At 42.6% G+C, this 20,109-nt stretch overlaps 1 protein-coding gene across 1 annotated transcript in view; it reads left to right on the top strand.

The window, feature by feature from the left end:
* Positions 1–19,896, top strand: part of LOC308365980 (uncharacterized protein) — a gene marked incomplete at both ends in the record, with an annotated part of 29,170 nt that extends 9,274 nt beyond the window's left edge. The window contains 10 exons of the mRNA XM_080839615.1: positions 2,437–2,687; positions 3,378–3,496; positions 7,689–8,188; positions 10,464–10,658; positions 12,207–12,608; positions 14,574–14,669; positions 14,821–15,051; positions 17,970–17,992; positions 18,078–18,196; positions 19,361–19,896. Of these exons, the coding sequence (XP_080695741.1) occupies positions 2,437–2,687; positions 3,378–3,496; positions 7,689–8,188; positions 10,464–10,658; positions 12,207–12,608; positions 14,574–14,669; positions 14,821–15,051; positions 17,970–17,992; positions 18,078–18,196; positions 19,361–19,896 (2,472 nt within the window). The remainder of the gene's footprint in view (positions 1–2,436; positions 2,688–3,377; positions 3,497–7,688; positions 8,189–10,463; positions 10,659–12,206; positions 12,609–14,573; positions 14,670–14,820; positions 15,052–17,969; positions 17,993–18,077; positions 18,197–19,360) is intronic.
* Between the last annotated feature and the right edge of the window lie 213 nt (positions 19,897–20,109).

Genomic DNA, 20,109 nt, shown 5'->3' with positions numbered 1-20,109 from the left:
AACACACAAACACACTCACACACACACACAAAGAAAGTGGTTAGGCTGCCATTTGCAGAGGAGGCAGTCAGGAGGAAGAGGAGCAGAAGAGACAGACGATGAAGGAGACGATTTAGAAGATGAGCAGAGAGAGCTCATCTTTTTCAGACACAATCAGAGGCTGCCATATTTATTCTGCAAACCACTAGATACCACTGTGTTGTCTATGTCTTCGATGCAAAGGAAAGCTTCTGATCTTTTTTCCAGCTCGATCAGAATGAAATCTCAAACACGCTGTAAGGCCCTGCCTGATCATCATTATGAAAAAGTAGTTAGGAAAAGACATAGAAAGTCTTTTTATTTACCACAGTCACTTCTGAGAATGAACCAAAGGATGGGTGTTATGAATGTTGGGACTGACCAATCAGCATCCTCCTACCACATCCCTCCCTCTGACTTCCTTTTTGAAGGAGGAAGTGAAGCTCAGGGACAGACGACGGCTCTTTTCTTTCTGTTCTACCACGTGAGAGTATGTGAGATTTTGGGAGAAATTATTAAGGCTTACTTCAATAGTTTGTGTTCAAAACTTTAGAGAGGTTGGAATACTTGCAGATTGAAGATTCAAATCCAAAAAGATTTAGTACAGAATCAGTACTAAACCAGTGAAAGTGGAAGTAAAGATTGTCAACCTGCTGAAACAAAAGGGAAACTTTTACTTGGATAACAATGAAAAATGGCCTCCAAGCTAGAAGCGGATTTATCTTGTCCTGTGTGCACTGATATCTTTAAGGACCCAGTTCTTCTGTCATGTAGTCACAGCTTCTGTAAAGCCTGTCTGCAGCGCTCATGGGAAACCAAAGGATCCAGAGAATGTCCAGTCTGCAGGAGGTTATCAAAGGAGAAGCCACCAACCAACCGTGCATTGAAAAATCTGTGTGAGACCTTCGTACAGGAGACAGGTCAAACACACACGCTCTGCAAAGGGCACAAAAGGAAATTTGAGCTCCTCTGTCTGGATGATCAACAGCTTGTGTGCCTGGTGTGTCGAGACTCAAAATTACACAAAAACCACAGCTTCAGTCCTACTGGGGAAGCAGCACCTGAGAAGAAGGTAAGGCTCTTTGATCATCGACTATCAGCTTAGCAGCATCTTCTTGCATGTCCTCCATTCACCACAATATATGCCTGTCAGTGTTTTGACATGCCATGTGTTTTTGTCGCTTCTGTTGTGCTACCCTGTTCCGTGAGTTGTCTGTGTTTTGAAAAGTAACTTTACCTGCCTGCTTAAGTCTTCTTGATAGAATACTTTTTGAACTATTAGCTTTCTGTGTTTTACATCATGTGCCCTGTTTGTGTGTTACCTTTTTGATCCTCTGAGTTTTTTGTGAAATAATTCCTGCTTTAATCGATCTGTGCTTGGGTCCTCGTTTGCATTCCTGAAAATGCCACCGTTCCCTATGACCTCCTTCACACAAACAGCATACACTTTATTCTCATGCCCTAAAGAGGACTTTCAACTCTGTGACGTTCAAGCTTGCTAATCAGATAATGAGATGATTTAATCATCTTTATAAAAAAAAATGTGTCTCAGCCATATTCACAGGATTACATTCAATATAATTTATAGTATGCTTCCACATATGTTCAGAAATCACACACACACACACACACACACACACACACACACACACACACACACACACACACACACACACGCATACCTACACACACACACACACACACTCACCCCTCTCTTCCGTACTCCAGGGGCAGAATGTTGACTGGCGACACACATACACATACACCTATTGCACAAATCGTTCCAGTCAATTTCCACTGCCTGGTCTGTGGTCAATAATGATATGTAAATGATATTCAATGTAGATGATAATCGAGGAAGTATGCAGGAGACACACACACACACACACACACACACACACACACACACACACACACACACACACACACACACACACACACACACACACACACACACTCAGGTCTGTGGTCAATGATTGGTTGTTATATGATTATTCATTATTATTGTTATTATTATTAGTTAGCACACCACACTAAAGTGATTCATTCATTTAGGAGGAGCTGAAGGTCAAACTGCAGCCTCTACAGAAGAAGCTGAAGACCTTTAAGGAAGCTAAGATCACCAGTGATAAAACAGCTCAATACATTAAGGTTAGTGTGATTTACTGTGATGTCCAACACTATTTCTGTAACTAATATGATGGTGAAGTTTCTATTATTATAATAATTAATTCAGACATGAAATATAATATTTTAGCCTAGTGTGCTACTCTTGTTGTTTTGTCAAATGCAAATAATTACTGCTACTTCTTCAAATTGAATTACATGCTTTAATACATGTCTTTTGTCTATTATTAACTAATGAAGTCTTGAAAGTGTAAAACACACTATCCTTGATTTTGATATAATTCTACTCAGACTCAGACCAAACACACAGAGAGGCAGATCAAGACGGAGTTTGAAAAGCTTCACCAGTTTCTACGAGATGAAGAGGCAGCCAAGTTAGCTGCACTGAGGGAGGAAGAGGAGCAGAAGAGTCAGATGATGAAGGAGAAGATTGAGAAGATGAGCAGAGAGATCTCATCTCTTTCAGACACAATCAGAGCCATAGAAGGGGCGATGGGAGCTGATGACATCACATTCCTGCAGGTGAGAACCATCCACTGTCTGTATAATGCTTCTTAAGATCTGATCACATCACATTCCTGCAGGTATTCTTGTCAGTGAATCTCTTGACCATTAAAGTCTGATTTTAAAGACCACCTCTGGATGATGCACTGTGTCTTTTAAATAGCACATGGGTCACTACTCCAATCTACTCCACAACTGTTCATTTCAGGAGTACATACACACACGCACACACACACACACACACACACACACACACACACACACACACACACACACACACACACACACACACACACACACACACACACACACACACACACACACACACACACACACACACACACACACACACACACCACACTCACATCTTCATAATTCATCCATCAGTTACTATCTTCATAATTCATCCATCAGTTGCTAACTGATAGACCAAACTTCAGGATTATAAGTGGGTCACTACTCCACATATGATAGCTATTGACTTCTGTAATTATTATCGTATTGTTGAAGCATACACACCAAGGACATGTCATCCTTATGAACAGGGTAAGCTGTGCTCACCTGATAACAGTGGTCTTTAATACAGCATCATTTAATCCATTTCCCTTCTTTTTTACCAGAACTACAAGAGCACAGCGGAAAGGTGAGTGATCTGCCTCCTGTCTCTCTCTTCTCTGTGGTTCTGAACCCAAACCCACAGCAGCACTGACTCCTGAATGTTATTCCAGAGCCCAGTGCACACTGCAGGACCCAGAGAGGGCTTCAGGACCTCTGATCAATGTGGCAAAACACCTGGGCAACCTGAAGTTCAGAGTCTGGGAGAAGATGCAGGATATTGTTCAATACGGTGAGTACAGTCACATGCGCACACACACACATCTGCACACACACACACACACACACACAGTGCATTTCATCCATTGTTACTGCTGTTAATGCGGCACAAAAAATATGTTTAAGGGAACGCAGATATCTGCACACACACACACACACACACACACACACACACACACACACACACACAGACACACACACACACACACACACACACTGTGGTATCACAAGTAGGGTTGGGTACCGAGAACCGGTACCAATACGGCACCGGTTCCATACAACCGATACCTACCCGGACCGAAATGCAACGCAGATTTCGGTGCTTCCTTTCGGTGCCTGAGCAGTTTTTTTTTTATTTTTTTTTTATTTAAATTTTTATAATTTAACAAAACTAGCGATAGCTAACGAGATGTAACGTTAGTGGCGTAGATCTTTCTGAGTACGATCTGTATACTTTTTTGTGTTGCTAACAGATTTCGTGGGGCACATATAAAACTGCTCCATCTCCCAATGTAGACTCTCGCCTGTGTCGCTCACGCTGCATTCCGTATGGGACTAGTGGAAACGAGATTTGTGTTGAGTAGTTGCCATGGTAATGGGTTGACTTGCGTGTGGTTTCGGTTTCAAGATAAGTGTGGTTGTTCTAAGCAGAAGTTGGATACGCTTTATTAAACGGAGAGCTACCGTCTCATCCAAAGATATTCCTTCTCAATGTGAGTTCTTAAGAGAGCACTCGGACGCTACAATAACATTGCAACAGTCTGACAGCGAAGAGCAGGCAGCCTTGCACAGAGCAAGCACAAACATAGCAAACTAATTAATATTTTTTTTTACTCTGAAGGCAAACATGCTCATATTTCTGCAAAAGTATTACTGAAGTGTGAAGTGTGTGTACAGAGTGTGTTATGTATTTATTTATATTTATTTAAGTATACTGTAAACAGTTGTTATAAGTTAATATATTGTTCATAGTTGAAGTTAAAAGGTTTGAAGCCAAGTGTTTTGTATTTATTTTTATTTATAGTATACCTTAAACCAGGGCTGCCCAATTTGGGGCCCGCGGGCCAACTGTGGCCCGCGCTGGATTTATTTTGGCCCGCTCTCCGGTCAGAATTATAGTAAGAACGTCATTCGTTAGACAGCATTTTAACCCATTTTTAAATGTCTCTGTTTCAATGTCATATTTAACTAAGACTGGTTGCAGTTCACTGCTTGGCCACAGTTTTAACATTGTTTCAGATGGGTCAGGGGGGCGCTATTGACCCTTTGTCAATACAGATCCATATGGTTATCTTGTTGCTGTGCTAGCTAACTAGCTAGCTTTACCTTAACCTTGAACGATTTTGAATGGAAGAGCTCCGTTTGCATTAAATGATAGCTAGTTATCTAGCTGATGTTATAGTCTTCTCAACTTAACTAATACATGTATAATGGTAATAGGAAAGGGTAGAACAAGTTCATATTCATGAGTTCAAATTCACACATGTCAACACGAGTTTAGCAACTGCCAACTGTAAGTACCTTACTTATGTTTCTGTAAAGAATGTTGATATGAAATATGAAAACAACCAGTAGTCAATGTGCAAGCTCTCTCTCTATCTGAGTTTGGGCAGTCTGTCCTTCAGTTGAGGTCAAGGCATGACGCTCTCTTGCTACAAGTTTCACCTGTTCGTGTTGGCTTAACAAATGTTTGTGGAGGTAGCCTTTGGAGTCAAGTGCAGTCAAGGCACTTGTTTCCACGGCACAGCTTACACGTAACTGTTATACTTTTCTCTTTTGACGGATACAAATAGAAAATAATGGTAGTATTTCCATCGAAACATCCTTTAACCTGCTGTTAGTTGATTGGCCATTATATTAGTCCCCTACCTAGTATCTTCCCTGTGTATACTAATAGATTACATTAAATTAGTATGATATGTTAATAAATGTTTCTTTTTTTACCTGAAGCAAATGTTATCTTTCCCCATTATTTTCTTCTTGGAGTATACCAGAATGCTTCATTTACATGTTAAAATAACAAAAAATCGGAGGGGTATAACCCCAAACCCCCCTACAGGGGCTTGATTTGTCTTTGATTTGCCTTTTTTAGCCCTTCTGAGTTTGCAGGGATGTATATTAATGGTAATGTTAATTGGGTACACATATGCAATACATTTCAATATAATGGGGCATGACCTAAAATTAAACTCTGGTTTTGGCCCGCGGCCCTCCACTCCGATTAATATTTGGCCCCTGACAAGAAAGAATTTGGGCACCCCTGCCTTAAACAGTTAATATATTGTTAAATTTGAAGAAAACTATTTGCCTTGGCAATAAATAAGCCTAATGTCTTTAATTAAAAAAAAAAAAAAAGTATCGGTTCTGGCACCGTTCAGGCACCGGTATCGTTTTAAAAGTATCGGTTATGTACCGGTATCGGAAAAAAAAAAAAACGATACCCATCCCTAATCACAAGAGGCTTGACCACTGTGCGGGGTGTAGGGCAGTGCGTAATGACTTGGACAGAGCAGGCAAAAATGCTGTAAAACGAGGAATCCGGTTTATTTAACCAACAAAAGAGTCCTTCGGGAAGAAAACATAAAAATCTTCAAAAGTCAAACATAGGTTTCTTAAAGTTCCCAAACTTAAATTCTACCAACTGTAGTTTCAGCTTAAAGTCTCTCAGCCAGCGAACTGAGCTTTTGCCACGCACGGAGTTTCTCGTTTCGTCCGGTCTCCACTCCTTTTGTTCTCTCCCTCCCCCACACCTGAGCTCCAGCTTCAATTAGAGGGCTGAGGCATTTGCGCCTGTCTGTGTAGTGCATCCTGGGAGATGGAGTTTTCCAGGCAGCCATCTTGTGGTGTGATAGCCATTCCGGGAGAGGAACATAACGCCCCTCTACGACATGTCCTCTCGTGATGCCACAACACACACATACACACACACACACACACACACACACACACACACACACAGAGACAATCACACAACGGCAACAATCCAAAGGCAGAAGACAGTTACGTAAGTCAACAGGCAGGCAAGAGGTCAAAACTCCAACAGTCAAACAGGGTCCAAGGCAGAAGTATCCAAACACAGAATCTAACAGGGTCAGGTCAAAAATCAGGCGAAGGGTCAAAATCGCAGACAAAGTAGAGTCAGAGTCTGTGAGAATATACAGGAGATTGTTCATTACAGTGAGTGTAGATCTTATCACACACACACACACACCCACACCTTTGACCGAGTCAGACATTAGAGCATATTTCTCCAACTTTACCTTCACTCCACTAGCTTTCAGTAAGTTTTCACAATAGTTTTAAGGCTTTTGCTGATAACGTACAAAGGACTGCATGGCTTGGCCCCAGATTATATATCAGAGCTCTGCTGCCTATTCAATCTGCTCAATCAGATGAAGAGTCATAAACACGGGTCTGACTAGTGCCAACAGTGTGGAACACACCACAAAAACTACAACCACAGACACTAACCGACTGCACAACATTGGCTGACAGCTGACTTAAGGCCCTGTGTGTCACGGCCTTAAGAGTAATGCTCTTTTGCAGTTATGGCCCCTAAACTCTGGAACATCCTTCCCGATAATGTCAGATCTGATTCCATTCTGTTACTTTTCTAAAAACTCATTTTATGAGCTTGCCTTTCCTGACGCCTGATGGTTATATTATTGCTCAGCTGGGTTAGTTTTGTTGATTGATTCAAATTTAAATATGTTTACATAATATCAGTTTTTTTGTTTGTTGTTTGTATTTATTGTGAAGGTGCTAGACACACAAGTGTTGTTGTTGTTATTGTTGTTGTTGTCCGTTTCCTACAGGCACTGCTACTGTCATCACACTATTCATCATCATCTTCATTGTTGGAATCATCATAACTCATTAATTTACTCATCATTACTCACCTTTACCTTCTCACACATCACTCAGTGTTCAGCTCATGTGTGTGTGTTTGTCCTTTCTCTCTTCTCACACATCACTCAGTGTTCAGCTCATGTGTGTGTCCTTTCTCTCTTCTCACACATCACTCAGTGTTCAGCTCATGTGTGTGTCCTTTCTCTCTTCTCACACATCACTCAGTGTTCAGCTCATGTGTGTGTCCTTTCTCTCTTCTCACACATCACTAAGTGTTCAGCTCATGTGTGTGTCCTTTCTCTCTTCTCACACATCACTCAGTGTTCAGCTCATGTGTGTGTTCTTTCTCTCTGCAGCTCCTGTAACTCTGGATCCCAACACTGCACACCCACGTCTCATCCTGTCTGAGGATCTGACCAGTGTGAGATGGAGTGATGAGAGTCAGCAGCTTCCTGATAATCCAGAGAGATTTGATAAGGTCTGTGTCCTGGGCTCTGAGGGCTTTAACTCAGGGACTCACTGCTGGGATGTGGAGGTTGGAGACAGTAATGCCTGGGTCCTGGGAGTGATGACTGAGTCTAGTCAGAGGAAGGGAGAGAGTTTCCTCAGTGGAGTCTGGAGTGTGCTTCATCATAATGGTTTATATGGAGCACGCTCTCCAACCCACCCACTCACTCTCCTCACAGTGGAGCAGAAACCCCAGAGGATCAGAGTGCAGCTGGACTGGGATAGAGGAGAGCTGTCATTCTCTGACCTTAATAATAACACACACCTGCACACTTTCACACACACTTTCACTGAGAGAGTGTTTCCATACTTTTGGACTCTCTCAGGTGTCCCTCTTAGGATTTTATCAGTAAAATCTTGCATAACGCTGAAGCATCACAGTTAGGATCATAGCTCACAGCCTCGTTCTTACCATGGATGATAAGAACGCAAAACTCTGATAAGACGCCAGAAATCCTGACTGTCTTCCGGTCCGTTCATCAAGTTTAGCATGCTCGTTAGATTCTATCAAATTCAACCACAAATGCAAGAGTTTGGGTGTGATCTGAGGTCAGTGTGTGTGTGTGTGTGTGTGTGTGTGTGTGTGTGACTTAATTCACCTCAGTTACAGTCATAGAAATGGTGAGAGAACGGATTACGTCAGAGACGTGTTTGGATTGGCCGATGAGAATGCCTCTCTAGAATGCTGGAGCCCCTCCCCACCCAGTTAGGCAATTTCAGATTCATGTTCAGTCCTATAATATGATATGTACCGGCATAATGGTGCATATGAAGAACTCTCTCCATCCCACCCAGACACTCTCCTCACAGTGGAGCAGAGGATCAGAGTGCAGCTGGACTGGGATAGACGAGAGCTGTCATTCTCTGACCCTGATAATAACACACACATACACACTTTCACACACACTTTCACTGAGAGAGTCTTTCTATTTTTCACTGGATACCCCCTGAGGATCTTACCAGTGAAGGCTTCAGTAACAGTAGGGCAGCACAGATAGAGCTGATGATGTCTGACTGCTCTTCTATGTTTTCCATGTTGGTGTTTCTGCACTGTTGTCCCAAGCACATTAAAATAAAGATCAGGGGCCGTATTCACAAAGCTTTTTATCTTACCACTAAGAGTGCTCCTAACTCGCGCTAAAACATTTTACGTAGCAGTAATTTCTTAAAAGTGATTCACAACGCCTCTGAGACCTACTCATACTAAGGATAATACAAACTCCTAAGCTTAAGATAAAAGCACCGTTGCTATGGATGACGTCGATTCTCATGCACGAGTTTAGAAGGGGTGAGGACGGTGATTGGTTGTTGACAGGCTCTCTCATTAAAAACTAATTTGTGACGTCCCTCTAACAATCCCACTATATCAACTGAAAATAAGAGAATAAGCTAGGCTTCAAATTAAGTCATATTAAATAGTTATGGACAGTGCAGTTAGCAGAATGCACACGCATGATGACAAGTTTGTGCATCCAACGGGAATGACACTTTGCACGTTAAGAGAAAAAGAAAGCGATCAATATAAAATATGGCAATTGCATGTAATCAAGGCAGTAATAATTAAAGCACCCAGCAAACTGTTAGGCTATTATATTTCCAGCCCTTGACCACTTCAAATATCAGCGCATACGGCCCTTCAAGCGAAACGAACGTGAAACGTAGCCTAAGCGAAAGCCTACCGGTCCCAGGACCAAATAGCCACTGTCACCCCAGCGGCATCCAGCTGGTAAGTTCTCAAAAACCTGCTGCAGACCGCTCTCCGTTGAAATGCACGAATTATCGGTACATCCAGGCCACGGTGGACGAAAACGTCCTCATCTTTTGATGGGGCAATTATTGTAATGTGTGTCCCGTCACTGGACATTCCTGCGATCGCCATGGAATTTACTTTGATCTTGTGTAATTGGCGATTGTCCAAAGGCAACTGGATAAACTGTTGGATGATGTGGGGTCTACAGTGCGTTGATAGTTTGATGAATTAAACGGCTGACTGATGATTCCCAGTGTCGTCATTTGCGTTTCCCGCGAAGCCAAATAGGCTATCTTTATGTTTCCAAACATTTCACTTCGGGACACATCGTTGTTTAAAGGCGTCATTGCATCCCGCACTAATTCTACGACAATATTAATACCGTCACGGTTTAAGCAATGTCTTTTATCAATTCCAAGTCGGCTGCAGCCATCTTACGATTTTTTGTGAATAAGTCTTAGTGACTTAGGAGTCCTCATGAGGAGTTTTAAGCTGTCTTAGAGTTAGGTGCTACTTTTAGGGATAAAATACTTTGTGAATTGCTCTTAGTAAAAAAAAAATAGGAGTCCTAAATTTAAGACTGACACGCCCATTATTTAGGAGTTTCTCCTAAATTCGCCACTTATGAGCTACTTTTAGCCCTAAGATTCTTTGTGAATACGGCCCCAGGTGGATTTGTTTTAGGATCTATCTTTTAGCTTTTTGTTAACAGAACAAATAAACGTCACTATTAAACCATAACAATGCTGTTGTCTTTTTTTCACAATATGATGCTATTTCATCTTGTTCATGTACTTATGGCTATGATTCACAGGTAGTTATAATGGTTATTTGAACAGAGACAGGCTATGGTATGGAGCTTTCCTACTTAAAGAATAATACTGCCACTGCCTATGCCCCCAACATCACTGCCAAGGGTAGCCCACAGGTGGACTCCAGACGGCTGCAGAAACAGAGGCAGGCCCAAGGAGACTTGGAGGAGGACAGTGGAGACAGAAATGAAGAAGCAGGGATGGGCCTGGGTTACCTGGAGAGATGTGCTGCAGACAGACCACGCTGGTGGGCTCAGGTGGAGGCCTCATGCACTACCCAGTGGGAAGAGGATTAAGAGAAGAGAAGAATAACACACACACACATCTCACACACACTTTTACAGGAAGAGTGTTTCCATTCTTTAATACTGGCTGTAATTTCTCTTCTCTGAGGATGTTTGCAGTGAAGGCTCCTTTGAGAATAGAACAGCACAGCTAGAGGCCTCTGTCTGGATGTATTCATTGGAACCAGGATGTATTAAAATGCTAACACTAAAAACTACAAACCTCTGGTCGACTCCCATGCTCACATATGTACTAATGCTATAGGCACTTTCTATATCCATTGGTTCAACTTATATTCTTGAACATATTACATACTGGTGATATTCTCTTTCCATAAACTATCATTACTTATATTCCCCAAATTAAGATTGATCATATCACATCACACATACTGGTGATTTTTCACTTTCCATAAACCATCATTACTCATATTCCCTAATTTCTTCTGATTCCCATGTTGTCCCTCACTCACTCCACTCACTGAGAACAGCAGTCATTCAACAGGCTACACACTACAATAATAAGACTGTTACACTGTTTCAGTTAAGATCAGACAAGATCAATAATTCATTCAAATTAAAAGTGTGTGTTTACAAAAAAAAAAAGTTTAAGATAGAACGGCACACTGTCCAGTGCATGTCTTTTTTTTAACTGCTGTTAAATATTTTTTTTTCTCCAGTTTAATATTGAATTGTAATATATGTACATATATTCCAAAATCCCTTATTTGATTCGTTATTTAGGCAAACTATTTCTGCAGACCACACATGGAATGTTTTGCATGTCTTTTTTTTAACATGAATTAAGGGATCAAAGTCTGTGTACACTGATCTGGAGTCAGTCTCTGTGTCTACGGCCGACTAAATCAGAATCCTTCTTCACTATAGTCCCGCCCTCTGACTGACTGGCACCTGACCAGACGAAGAAGTAAAGTTGATTGCGGTCATGAGACATCCGAACTCAGAAGGATGTTTGCGTCAAACGACTATAAGCACAACAAGTTTAAAAAACATTTAACAATACTTTCAAAAACGTAAACGAAGTCCATTTATCGCGATCCGAGGGGAGAGACGTTGTGTATGTGTGGAGGCGTGCGTGTGAGAATAAAGTAAGAGTCATGTTCTCTCTCCCTCTCACTCCCTCTCCCGCACTCACTCGCGGCCAACCTAGTGAGAAGAGTTCAACTTCTCACACAGACCAATCAGATTAAATCTCTACCAAAGTCCCTCCCCTTGACTGAAGTCGCTTGCATGAGGAAGTGAGTTCAACAACAGCTCAACAGTTTAGTCGAGGAGTGACACGATGCTGGAATATTTGTTTTGTGTAGGTTGGATAATATCTGAATCGGATTGATTTGGACTCTTGTTTCAACAGTAGTTCAAGTGACTGACTATCCTGTGTGTGAGGCGGGTTATGTGAGGTGAATCCAAACTACCACACTATCAAACTACCTGAAAGTTAAAGAAATACAGAGAAGGGACTTGAACTGAACTGAACTTGAACTTGTACTGAATTAGTAAATGGCTTCTACATTATTTGCAGAGGAGGATTTCACCTGTCCTGTTTGCTTTGAAATCTTCAAGGATCCCGTCCTCCTCTCCTGTAGTCACAGCGTCTGTAAAGCCTGTCTGCAGCAGTTCTGGGACACTAAGGGATCTACAGAATGCCCAGTCTGTAGGGGAAGATCGTTATATGACAAACCTCCCCTTAACCTCCACTTAAAGAACCTTTGTGAGACCTTCGTACATGAGAGAAGTCAGAGAGCTTCAGCAAGGTCTGAGGTGCTCTGCTGTCTACACTGTGAGAAACTCAAGCTCTTCTGTCTGGAGGATAAACAGCCTGTGTGTGTGGTGTGTCGAGACTCGAGGAAACATAAAAATCACAGCTTCAGTCCCGTAGATGAAGCAGCACTGGACTCTAAGGTAAGAGTCTAATTTGGTAATACTGGCGATGGGCTCTATAAAAAACAAATCTATTCTATTCTAAATATTGTATTACCGGTATATTGAGTGTGTACTATTCATGGTAAAAAGGTAATGTAATGCCTTAAATGTAACAGTAGATGGCGGTGTCTTCACCCTGTTGTAATAACTGATAACATTACGCAAACCTCTGCTCTGACCTGAAATTCTCTGAGCCTTTTCTTCCTCACTCCCACTCTGCCCTACCAAGGACTCCCAGAGTGTAAAGGAGCAAACTTAAGGAAGCCCTCAATTTTCCCCCTATTTTCCATATATCCTTATTCATTTTATCTAGTTTGAAACGGTATCTCTTGACATGTCTAATGTCTCTTGATGTGTATTATTGGGTTAATCTGAAAACGCTTATGTCTACTTTATATACACTTTGGGGTAACCCCCCTGTTATCCCCATATCACCCCTGACTCCATGCACAAAATATCAACATATTCACTCACAGACTCTAAAGCAACTTGGTTTCCTTGTGCCAGTAATGTAGAGTAGTGAAGACTCTAGTCCAGTGGTTCCCAAACCTTTCTGGCTCACGGCACCTCTAAACATATCTCTGTCCATCCACGGCACCCCTATTTTTTATGTCATATTTGTACTTTAGGCCATTTGATTTAACCTTGTGATGTGTTGAATAGGCTATAACTGCTTTTATTGAAGGCATTACATTAAGAAGGTGAGGTTTATCTCAGTTTTGTTATATTCAAATTAACCACTCTCTTTAATTCAACTAATGTAATAGAACTTTTGAATAAATAGTGAACAGAATATGAACAGACAACGTCTGTCCCTCTCACAACTATATCACAGCCAAAACGTATGGGTAATAATCGAGAAATTAGCTGGCAGTAACAAAACATAGCAGGATGGAACAAACCTTCAGACAACTTATCAACTTAGTGGGACACATGTGCCTGTCTCTGACTGCATAGTTTATTAATGCAAGGAGGGATTGTTGACAGTGCAACACGGAGGTCCTGTTCAACTGACAGCCTTTGCCTCAGATGTTGCACTGTCCACAATCCCTCCTCCCATTAACAAACTCTGCAGTCAAAGACGGGCACATGTGTCCCATTAAGTTTAGCATGGTTGTCCAGTTCTTTGCAAAATAAAGTTCTCTGTAAATTTGTCCTCATCCACATACTGTATCTCACGTTAACGATCATCTGGCAAAGGCCACTAGCATCAGTGGACTCGTCTATTTTAAGCGCAAATGTCCCCCTTAGCCGTAGTTTCTCACTCAGTACAGATTCCATGTACTCCGACATATCATCAATGCAACGTTTGATCGTGTTATCAGAGAGGGGGATTTTTTTCTGAAGTGTGTGCATTTTAGATTTGGCATGCAACTCGGCAACTAAAAAAATAGTCTTTTGTGCCTTCTCAGACACACGCACGGTAGAAAGCGTTCGCTCTGTGTGGTATTCTGCGTTTTAAGTCTTTCAAAAATATTCTAGTCTTTGTTGTGGTGTGTTGGGTGCTTGGTCTCCAGGTGCCTTGCCCACTTGCTAGGCACCATGGCTGCATTAGCCAACGTCTCCCTGCAGAACTCGCAACATACTGGAGGTACGGGTCGTTATAATGGCTCACTTTTCTTGCTAAATTCGATTCCGATGTTTGTTACTGTGGAGATGGATGCACTCTCTTTAAAAGTGTATCCATTGCGCCTACCTTCACTGCTGTCAATACGGAATAACAAACAAAGTCAACGAGAGAGCTATTGTTGATGTTACGCCCTGAATCAACTATAAACTGTAGCCTATTGTTGTTTGTGCTGCAAATACATTTTTTAATTTATATAATTACAATAAAATTAATTTTGACCCCTGAGCATGTGTCACGTCACCCCAGGGTGCCGCGGCACCCACTTTGAAAACCCCTGCTCTAGTCTAGTACAGCAAAGTGTTCCTCTATTCCAGGAGGAGCTCAAGGTCAAACTGCAGCCCTTACAGGAGAAACTGAAGACCTTTGAGGAGGCTAAACTCACCTGTGACCAAACAGCAGCTCATATTAAGGTGAAACATGAATCATATAATGAAGAAGTTGTACTTTTTAATGTGTCATCATTAGACAGCAAAACATGTGTTATGGATCATTTAAAATATAACTGACACATCTGCTCATCATTAAACTGGATTAAGGCTTTTGTCATGTTGTTCTATTAAGACTCAGGCCCAACACACAGAGAAGCAGATCAAGGAGGAGTTTGAGAAGCTTCACCAGTTTCTACGAGATGAAGAGGCAGCCAAGTTAGCTGAACTGAGGGAGGAAGAGGAGCTGAAGAGTCAGATGATGAAGGAGAAGATTGAGAAGATGAGTAGAGAGATCTCATCTCTTTCAGACACAATCAGCACCATAAAAGAGAAGATGGGAGCTGATGACATCACATTCCTGCAGGTGAGAACCATCCACTCTCTGTTTAATGACTCTTAAGATCTGATTAACAGTTTTGATGATTACATCTCTGGCTATAAAGATACATTGGAGAGAACAAAAGTAAGTGTGTGGGGACCTGCCTACACCATTTCTGTTCACTTTTAGTTAATTAATTTAATGTTATATAACATGTGCAGACGTACTGTATGTCGGAAGGATGATAAAGAGGTGGATGTAGGTTGTAGGGGAATGAAGTGTGTGGATTATAATGTGAATGTGTGTGTGTGTGTGTGTGTGTGTGTGTGTGTGTGTGTGTGTGTGTGTGTGTGTGTGTGTGTGTGTGTGTGTGTCTCGGGGTGGGGTTGGGAGGCTCAGTTCAGGGTGCAGGTGTCAGGATTGAGGTAGGGGAAAGCTGGGTTGTTTTTCATCTGATAAGTTTGGGGTTAAGGAGGTAAAAGCTGTTTTGGAACTCACAATTTTCATTCTTGATAAATTAGGAGAATTTCCTCAACAGCCACTTTGCCATCGATGTGATGCATTAAAACGTAGATCAATGCCACACAAACACACACACACACACACACTTCCAACTAAATTATTAGGGCCTGAGCTGCTGTAGGCAGCGAAGACCTATTGGTTTTCTAAGGTTTCTTGATGAAACTTCCTCGAAAACTCACCAAATTTGGCAGGGATGTTATGCGGGGAAATCTAAGAACTTTTGCGTTGATGGAATTTTGGGGCGGGGCAAAATGGCTCTATAGCGCCCCCTAGAAATTGCAAATACCCCTCTGCATTGGGGTTATTTTGGCATAGCTCTACGAAATTCGGTACACACCTTTATCATGCCCAGACGCACCAAAAAGTGTATTGACGAAATGGTGGCAGGTCAACAGGAAGTTGGCAATTTTGAGTGGAACGTGCGTTTTGACTGCGTTTTGGCCTGTTTACATACCTCGCATCTGATCGAACTCCTCCTACAGATTTAATGGGAATGACTTCAAACTTGGTCAGGCCATGGGGGATCAAATTGTAGGTACGGATTTTTGAATTTCTCAAAGGTGTGGGCGTGGCAGACCCTCAAACTTTTACGACTCGCCGATGCTCGCCACAAAACGGAAAGTCACTTATAATTCCAGCCTGCATTGTCCGATCCTGACCAAACGTCATAGGGTTGAAGCTGGACCCGGCCTGAACGCAGACATATGCCTATAATGCCAAACGCCTATAGCGCCACCTGTTGGTGGTTGGAATCGTCACTCTGTTTCCACACCTGGCGTCTGAACGAACTCCTCCTACAGAATTCATGGAAATCCCTTCAATCTTGGTCAGGATACTCTTCAGCCATGGGGGATCAAAATATATGTACGGATTTTTGAAAATCTCAAAGGTGTGGGCGTGGCAGACCCTCAAACTTTTACGACTCGCCAGTGCTCGCCATTTACACACGTTGCATCTGATCGAACTCCTCCTACAGATTTAAGGGAAACGCCTTCAAACTTGGTCAGGATACTCTTCAGCCATGGGGGATCAAACTGTATTGAGGGATTGTCCAAAATCTGAAAGGTGTGGGCGTGGCAGACCCTCAAACTTCGACTCGCCACTACTCGCCAAAACCACAAACTCACTGAAAAATCCTGCCTGCATTGTCCGATCCTCACCAAACTGCATAGGGTGGACGCTGGACCGGCCTGAACGCATACATATGCCCATAATGCCACTTGCCTATAGCGCCACCTGTTGGTGGTTAGAAACATTGCACATTGTCCGATCCTGACCAAACTTCATAGGGTGGACGCTGGACCCGTTCTGAACTCGGATATATGCCCATAATGTCACTCGCCTATAGCGCCACCTATTGGTGGTTGGAAACGTCGCTTTCTTTATTCTTTGCGCTGTATTGTTGTGATGTGTTGATGTGTGTGGCATTCTCACGGCTCGCTCTAAGCTTGACGGACGGCTGTGCGGTGCGCGTCTGCCATCGACCGGCGCCTTCCCCGACGAGCGCGCATGCTCGGGCCCGCTCATCGCTGCTTGCAGCTTTAATTTTATTTGTATTTTTGAGGCTCTCTGTCAGCTATGTATGAAATGATTTGTGAAAAGGTTGATATATGATGTGCAGAGAGTCACACTCACATCCAACAAAATGACTTTAAATCCCCTGAAGAGTCCTCCATCTTGGAGAAGAGCAGAGAGAGCAGTTTGTGTCTGGGGTGACTCAGGTCCCTCATCATGTTAGACCTTCTTCAGGCAGCACATGCAGGAGACATCCTGTAGGGCTGGAAGATCAGTCCCTGTTATTTACTGAAAACTCAGCAATCTTCACTCTGTAGGACACAATGAACAAATGGTTGTGTGTATGAAAGTCTCTGGGTTCAGATCTGCTGGGAGGAATCTGGGTGTGGGGAGTGAAAGAGCTGCACTCTCCTCTTCCTCATCCACCATCTTGAGCTCTTAGCCTCCATTGGACCTGGTCTCTGGGTCCCAGATCTGCTGGGAGGAATCTGGGTGTGGGGAGTGAAAGAGCTGCACTCTCCTCTTCCTCATCCACCATCTTGAGCTCTTAGCCTCCATTGGACCTTTGGGCTTCAGCACAATACTGGGCTTATAATGAGGGTTATATATTGCATGTAAAGAGGGTTATATACTGTATTGAGCATATACTATAGTTGGGTTCTATATTGAGGTAATATTGAGAATACAGAGACACTCATGGTGCAGGGTGATGGGCAGAGTGTGATTAGTGTGCAGGTGAGGTGGGACAGGTGTTACCTGAAGAGTCTTTTAGCTAGGACAGGAGCACAGAGAGATGTGTGTCTGGAGAAAAACAAACAAGTGTCAATAAATGTATATATTAATGGATTTCATTATTTCATATTCTACTATTCATTTATCAAAAGAGAAATAACAATAATTTGTATTATATTTCCTCCATTTTACAGAACTACAAGAGCACAGTTGAAAGGTGAGTGATCTGCCTCCTGTCTCTCTCTTCTCTGTGGTTCTGAACACAAACCCACAGCAGCACTGACTCCTGAATGTTATTCCAGAGCCCAGTGCACACTGCAGGATCCAGAGAGGGTTTCAGGAGCTCTGATCAATGTGGCAAAACACCTGGGCAGCCTGAAGTTCAGAGTCTGGGAGAAGATGAAGGAGATTGTTCAATACAGTGAGTACAGTCACATGCACACACACACACACACACACACACACACACACACACACACACACACACACACACACACACACACACACACACACACACACACACATCCCGACACAGAAAGCCCTATTTCTATGCATGGTTATGTATTTCAAACAACTGTGTGTGTGTGTGTGTGTGTGTGTGTGTGTGTGTGTGTGTGTGTGTGTGTGTGTGTGTGTGTGTGTGTGTGTGTGTGTGTGTGTGTGTGTGTGTGTGTGTGTGTGTGTATCAGCTTGACAGAGCTTTAGAGAGCTTTGTCTTCAGTGAGTTTGTTCATTATTGTTAGTTTGCTCCTTTGCTGATGTTTATCCACAAAAAGAGAATCCTTTAATCGAAGTGCCACAGTTCCTGACTCACACCTGGCAAACACAAATGTGTCTGTAGTGTAGGTGCACTCACCCCACCCGGCCTTGAACCCAGGTCCAAAGGGAACCAAACCTGCACTTTGACCGCAACCTTCGGGGTGGATGGCATGGCAGTCAGAGCACATATTCATCTGTAGTGACGGCTTGGTAACTAACTCTGTGACCTTACCTATCCAAACGATCATGCAGAAATTAATAGTTTAGGAGAATTATTATCATATAGTACTTTGAGAAAACAAACACACACACATGCATTCGCACACACAGAAGCAATCATAAGTAGGCCTACATCTGAACATTCTCATATACATAATAAATATAAGTATGTGTGAATACATTCAGAATACAAAGACACCCCCCCCCCCCCTGTAGACTCATCGATAAGCTTCAAGAAAAGCCAGATGGATGGATAGAGGAAATGACAAATTGATGAAAAGAGATAGAGAAGATAGATAAGAGAAGAAGATATATAAACTGCATGAGTGGTCAGTGAAAACACTCCCTTCCACTTACATCCCCCCGTGAACAGTTGTGATTCCTTCATACTGATGACTAAAGAATATTTCACTGTTAGTACTTCTCCTGCCTTTACACTTAATAACACCACTATTAACACTGACCATCATTCACATCCTTATCACACATCACTCAGTGTTCAGCTCATGTGTGTGTGTGTGTGTGTGTGTGTGTGTGTGTGTGTGTGTGTGTGTGTGTGTGTGTGTGTGTGTGTGTGTGTGTGTGTGTGTGTTCTTTCTCTCTGCAGCTCCTGTGACTCTGGATCCCAACACTGCACATCCAGTTCTCATCCTGTCTGAGGATCTGACCAGTGTGAGGGATAGTGATGAGACACAGCAGCTTCCTGATAACCCAGAGAGATTTGATGAGTTTGAATATGTCCTGGGCTCTGAGGGCTTTAACTCAGGGACTCACTGCTGGGATGTGGAGGTTGGAGAGAGCACATACTGGGAGGTGGGTGTGATGACAGAGTCTCATCAGAGGAAGGGAGAAGGTGACTCTAAGAGTGGTAACTGCTATGTGAGTTATTATGATGGTGAATATGAAGCATGTTCTACACCACAGCCCTCCACTCTCATCACAGTGAAGCAGAAACTCCAGAGGATCAGAGTGCAGCTGGACTGGGACAGAGGAGAGCTGTTATTCTCTGACCCTGATAATAACACACACATACACACTCTCACACACACTTTCACTGAGAGAGTGTTTCCATACTTTAATACTGGCATCTCTACTCTGAGGATCTTACCAGTGAAGGCTTCAGTAACAGTAGAGCAGCACTGATAGAGCTGATGATGTCTCTGTCTGGACCAGGACTGACAGTCAGAAAGAGAAGGAGACGGAGGAGGTGCCAATCATAAATCACTCAAGATGACACTGATATGAGCCAATCATAAATCACTCATGAAGACACTGATATAAAGCACATGATATCTGTTCTGATAGCATGTCATTTTGATTTAATTCATGTTTAATTTCCTATCATTCCATGTTTAG

Source organism: Sprattus sprattus (assembly GCF_963457725.1).
Source record: "Sprattus sprattus genome assembly, chromosome: 5".
NCBI lineage: Eukaryota > Metazoa > Chordata > Actinopteri > Clupeiformes > Clupeidae > Sprattus > Sprattus sprattus.
Note: the sequence above shows the minus strand (reverse complement) of the source record. Positions and strands in the feature narration are given on the sequence as shown.